The sequence below is a fragment of the Geospiza fortis genome, unplaced genomic scaffold, assembly GCF_000277835.1.
Source record: "Geospiza fortis unplaced genomic scaffold, GeoFor_1.0 scaffold130, whole genome shotgun sequence".
Taxonomy (NCBI): Eukaryota; Metazoa; Chordata; class Aves; order Passeriformes; family Thraupidae; genus Geospiza; species Geospiza fortis.
Window position 1 is genome coordinate 18,208,603 of NW_005054300.1, and position 6,042 is coordinate 18,214,644.

The window sequence follows — 6,042 nt, forward strand, 5'->3', positions numbered from 1 at the left end:
CTGACAAGGTTCTCCTTATACACACTGTCTTCGATACCTGTTTTGGTGACTACTGCTCCAGAGGGGTCTTTTTCTCCGCATTGACCAAAAGCTGGGAGCTCAGACCTCCAACTAAAACACAGCACTGGACATGTAAAGTTTGGGTGAGGATTCCCTCCTGTAGTCAAAGACAGAGGACTAGGGCACAGTGGATAGCCCTGTCTTTCTGCAGCCACACATCACTTCATGACCAGCTCTCAGTAACCAAACCTGAGTGTGAATGTGCCATTTCTGAAAGGCTCTCCTGGCCTTACATAGCACTGCTGTCTGTTCAGACACCACTCGTATTCACAATGAACTTCTCTTGGGAATGCAGTCCAAGGATAGGCTACCATGCCCTGAATAAGGGTGATCTATGTGCCGTGCCTCTAGCCTTTATTTTCCAATCAGCCAGGTGTTTATATGTGATTCTTAACTTCTGTTACTGTTTCTGGATTCAGTTCGACATCATTGCAACCACTTCCTCTCCTGTCCTTAGTTCAACACATAGCTCCCTTTATTTTATAGGCTCTCTGTCCTGTGCACATTTCAGCCTAATTCCCCAGCTGTATTTATAATAAATACTGGCCTCTTTCAAATATGACCATGTGAGGGTTGACCATTTCTCTTATTTTTGATATTTCCAGATCAAGTCCAGGGTAAAATCCTATATTTTAGGCCTCAAGAAGCGTCCATGGACAATATATGGAATATGCATGAGTGGCGTCCTTTCCACCATTTCTGTTACAATGGTGATCTCCACCATCATGTACTGGAAAAGTGTGAAAAGATCCAAGCTCCACCCGCAGGGCAAAATCCGCAAAATTATACGGGGACCTCCAAGACGCACAGTGTGCTGAGCTGGAAAGTGAACTGGCCATTCATTTGTCCTTAATATGCCATATGTAGCTTATGTCATTGCTGATTTCTTTCTATAAACAAAGCTCTTTAGCTCCATTTATCTCCCCTACCTCAAAGAGTTTTGTTTTGTCTGTAAAAGAGTACTTGAAAACAGAATGCAGCACATATCTGCTAACTACTCATTTGTACACTGACGTTTTATAAGCAGAAGCTTTCTCCTAATCCTTTTCAATGCCATGCTCAGTAATTGAGCCAATTATTTTCTTGCTCCATTCTTGCCAGTTAAACACTATGGTGACATGCAGGAATGTGCCCTAATTTGGTGGCAGTACTTCTGTAAGCTTTTGTGTTCAAGTCATCTACCTCACAGTTCTATAATGTTTACCCAGTCTCCAGCCCCATCTAAATTCTCCACCCCTGCACTGGACTGGCTGTGTGACTGTCATATTTTAAATTAGAGACAACTCCCATCAATCAGCTCTACTTGTAACATATTTTGGACAAATGAAATTTCTGGGTCACTGTCTGTCCCCTGGAGTAAGTCATGTGTTTTCTTTGTACTCCTTTACAGACTCTTCACAAAGGGCCTATGGCCGCCTTTTTGATGCAAACTAAAGATAACCCCATGAAAGCCTTAGGAGTGCTAGCTGGTGTCATGGGCATAATGGTGCTGATAACTATCATGATCTCTACTGCCATGTTCTGGCGCAACAAGCGGTCCAACAAAGTCATGCCGGTGAGGAGGATCATAAAAAAGAGACAGGTGCCACCATCCCGGACAGTCAGGATGGAGTGGCTGAAGTTCAAGAGGCCCAGCAACGCTGCAGAGAAGTTTGTGGTTGAGGAGGACGTGAAGAGCCTACACAATGAGAACAGCAACAATAACGTGCAGGTTGTCCCCGTGCTGCCGGCAGCCCCCGTGCCCCCGCCACCCCCTGCCCTGGCTCCCCGAGGTGATGGCCCAGGGTGGCGAGTGCCAACCGTGTCCGGCTCCCTCACTCCCAAGCATGTCATCAAGCCACCGAAGAAGAAAGGTCACAGCAGCACCCACAACGCCCTGGTGTCAGAGCTCAAAATGAGGTTTGAGAAGAGGAACGCAGCTTTTGGGGAGCCCCACATCTAGGTGCTCTCAGCAGCCCCAGAGACTGCAGACTGTGGCTGGGCATGGATGTTTTTACTTGCTGTCTCTTCCTTGTGTCTGTCAGCACCCTGTGAACCAGAGCAGCTTCTCGCTGTGATAGCCACCCCTCACCTTCTGCAAGCACCATCGTGACTGCTGTCCCCTCAGCCGTGTCCCATGGGCCCTCCCTGCAGCTGTGTCTGCCCACGGTGCTGAGTGTGCCAGCCACAGTCTCCCCAGATGAACAGGGACTCAGGCTGCCCCTGGTTTGGAGGTCTCTACCCAGAGCTTGGGTTTTCAAACAAGATGCTCTGCAGCCAAGCCCCTGGTGGATGCTTCTTCTGACCTGGTCTGGCAGGAGGGTTTGAGGTGTCTGAAAATCCATCACTCCAAATCCCAGGCCCATTTTTCAAGATGTTGGCCTGGCTGTGGCAGCAGCTCTGAGTCGGGTGCAGGTCCCCTACAGCAGTGGCACTGCTCTGTCCTGTGCACAATGTGCTTTACAGCAGTGGCACTGCTCTGTCCTGTGCACAATGTGCTTTGTAGCAGCTGGCGGAGCGATGTGCGCCTCAGTACCTGCATTCCCAGAAGGTAAGCGGGCAGGCTTGGAGAAATTCTTCATTTTCCTGCAGCTTACGCTGGGTTTTGCTGGGGCACATTGACATGATGCTGTGCTTTGCTTCTGCCCTGGACTTGCCAGGGGCAAGATTTGAGCATGGAAGTTCAATAGCAGCACTCACTCAGCACTGCCTCCTTCTGACACAGCACCCCAAAAGAGCAGGAGCCAGCAGGAGAAGGACATGAATAAAAACACTGGGAAGACAAGGTAAAACTGAGAGGCAAATGATAAGTGGAAGACAGAGACAAGTGCTGGAAAGTTGCATATGTTGGTCAGGGAAGTGTCTGGAAAGATCATGTGGCGTTGTAGACTGCTAGCAGAAGGTGTCAAGGAATATATTTCATCACCTCTCCTGGCTTGTTGCAGGGACTGGTGTGTACAAAAGGAGGTTTCCATAAAATATTCAGGTTTTTGTTATGAGTATTTTTGAGTGAATTAAACAACATTTAATGGGAGGGGACTGGCAGGGCAGCTGACAGGTTTTTTTTTTCCTGTTACGTGACAGTAGAAAGGCACCAAGAGCAAAGCACTTTTTTTAACTGGATCTACCCCAAAGACCCCTCCTCAGGTTTGTTTCTGAGGAGATGTTTTTCATCTGGGCCCGGCTGTTTCCCATCCCCTGGGGAGAAGGCAGCACCGACTGACCGAGCTGGCTGGGGAGCAGCACCCTGCACCCTCTCTCTGGGACCCAGCCCTGCAGAGAAGCTGTGCTGTCATGGTACCAGGAACATCAAGGTGGGGAGCACTCTGTGTTAATTCAAGGGGTTCATGAGAGTTCTCCAGCTGTCATTTCAGTTGAACCAGCAGACCTGGCCCTCAGGATCTCCTCTCACTCCAGCAGCTGAAATAATTCCCCTTTTTGCACCAGGACTTCATCAGTTTAGGAGATAGCTGGTTGAATATGAAATTATGCACTTACAAGGAAAATCTTGTATTTTTTTAACTTCAGTTCAATCTGCCTAGAAGCCATAGTGCTCGTGGCTCATGTCACCTGTGAGCTGAGCCAGCAGCTGTAGCCAAGAGATCTAGGAGAGTCCCAGCTGGGGCCCATGGCAGGAGCACTGCTCCCAGAGCCTCTCCTGTCACATCTCTCCTTTTCTCTATTGTTTTCTTGCTTATCCCTCCTGGGGCACTGTGATGTGAGGCCAAGTTCTCACCTGTCCAATCACCTCATCCTTGTCCCCTGGCCATAAGCTGGCCAGAGGGAGGGGACATTCAGCCCCTGACCCCACTCCTGCTGCCCTGTGCGAGCACCTGCCCTCTGCTGGCTGAGTGTCTGCAGGTTCTGCAATGTTCCCCCAAGTTCCTGATTTATTCCCCATTCCACTGTCTTCCCAGTGCTGTGTTATTGCCAGTATTCAGTGTTCAATCTCTAATGAGGAAAGCCTATAAAGACCATTCAATTAAGTCAGATTTAACAGGAATTACAAGCTTATAGTCTTAGAGATTATATTTAAGAGGCAATAAAGATGTTTTATTGCTAGGTTGTGAGGCTCTTTCCCCGTTACTCTGTATTTCAAGAGGTTTTTTTTAATAAATAAATTTTAAAAAAAATCTGCAAAAGGTGCTTCTGTGCTTGGTGTGCTTCTGCTGGCAATGATGCCTTGTGCTCACCTGTGAGGTTGCCAGACAGCCACAGGCAGCCAGGCCACTTTTTAGGATGAGCAAATGGAGCCTTCTGTGGACTGTGAGTCAGGAGAGGGGCTGTGTGGTTTTGGACACCACCAGGCTGGAAGGAGGGAGGTGAGAAGCAGGATGCCATTGGCACAGGCCATGGGCAGGGTCACAGAGAGCCCTGGCTGAGCTCCCGTGGTACAGCACACTGCAGCTGGCCCCAGGGGCAGGGAGGCAGCAGGTTCAGTCTGTGCCACTGCCCAGGGTCTGCAATTTGTTATGAACAAATCCACATGGTCAGGGGATGTTTTGTCTTTCCTTGGCTGTTTCCTCAGTGATTCAGCAGGTCTCTCCAGTCTCTACAGTGTGCTGCTGTCCCTCCCTGCTGACTGGGGTTGAAGAAGGCTGGTCATTACTGATGGTGCTTTATTTACTTCCCCTCACCCACAGCCCCACACTGGTCTTCAACCGGCATCAGCTCATGGCTCACTCTGTGTCAGTGGGTGGCTTTCCCACGACAAGGTTTTCCTGCTTGGCCAGCTGCTGCTGCCCCTTCCTCACCACTCCAGACCCCTGTGACTTGTACTGAAGCTGCCTGGCCTCCTCCATCCCTGCAGCCAAACCCCAGAGCTCCTTGGAATCCAGGTTTCTTTGCAATTTGTAACTGTAAAAGGCCAGAGATGAAGCAAAGGACATTTGTGTATTCTGAAAACCGGTCATATTTATTGCTTTTACACTAAAAGACTGACAAGACTAGGAAGTCCTGTGAAGTATTAACAATGAGAGTCAGCAATGACAAACGGATCTCTGTTCAAAAGCTGTGTGGTACGGTACAGCAGGAGGAGGTGCTGGGAAGAGAGACAGCATGGAAAACACACACCAAAAACCAAAATACAATTAGAAAGCCAAGCTACCACAGCATGAGACTCACAACAGCTGGGGTGTCTACTCTAGATTTTTCTTTTTGAGACAACCTATAACACATATTACAAGTGCTGTGGGTCTATGGGCCACATGCTTTGGTTGTGCTGGAAAGCAAGAGGTCAAAAAAAGAAAAAGTCATGTGTCCTCAGACCTCTGAGAATCACAGCAGTGAGCTCTTCACAAGCAGAAGGCAGCTGCTTTTACATGCATCTTTGGGCTTGTTTGCCTCTAGCAAAGAGGCAAGCTTTGGTTTCAAAGCAGCAGGATAGGCAGGCACCTGTCTGCATTTAGGGAATGTGCCTGGCTTGCATCTTCAGCTCCCAACCCCATGGCCCACTATGTTCTCTGCCTCTGTCCACTTGTCCCACTAGCCTGGTTCAAGCACTTGCACTTCTCCTGTTTGTGGTACAACCAAAGCTGTGAATCTCTGAGGGTTGCGTAAACCTTGAGGAGTAAGAAAAAAAAAATCCATCCCAAAACCAACACCACCGGTCAAAATAATTTTTTTCTCCAACTAAAATAAAATCTCTTCCTCATGTTGACCCAATCCTCCCCACCATTTGCTGTTGCAGGGCTGTGACGGCAGGCGTGCCCAGCTCCCCTGTCCGTTCCCAGGAGCTGGCACACGCAGGAGAAGCTGGCACCGGGCACTGGACAGAGCTGCGGGCACACAGAAATAAAGACACACCTGTGCGGGAGAGTGAGGGGACACTTCTGGCCTTTGGCCACAAGCATTACTATTGCTTGGGGGTTGTTTTTGTTAGTGTTGGTTCTCTTGGTGTGTCAGTGTGCGTTGGTCCATGACAGTGCTGCAGGGACAGGCTACGGCGGCGCAGCTCCCCCCACACCAGCGGCACCTCCATCCCCAGGGCTCCCCGAGCCTGCC

The 6,042-nt window shown here is 49.3% G+C and overlaps 2 protein-coding genes across 2 annotated transcripts in view; one reads left to right on the plus strand and one right to left on the minus strand.

Moving 5' to 3' along the window:
- CDHR1 (cadherin related family member 1) overlaps positions 1 to 2,135 on the plus strand; it is a 42,540-nt gene extending 40,405 nt beyond the window's left edge. Inside the window, exon 17 of the mRNA XM_005417287.1 lies at positions 1,451 to 2,135. Coding sequence (XP_005417344.1) covers positions 1,451 to 2,002 — 552 coding nt within the window. The 3' untranslated portion in view covers positions 2,003 to 2,135. The remainder of the gene's footprint in view (positions 1 to 1,450) is intronic.
- A 2,583-nt stretch (positions 2,136 to 4,718) lies between these two features.
- LRIT2 (leucine rich repeat, Ig-like and transmembrane domains 2) overlaps positions 4,719 to 6,042 on the minus strand; it is a 5,050-nt gene continuing 3,726 nt past the window's right edge. The window contains 1 exon segment of the mRNA XM_005431772.1: positions 4,719 to 4,896. Within this exon segment, the coding sequence (XP_005431829.1) occupies positions 4,719 to 4,896 (178 nt within the window).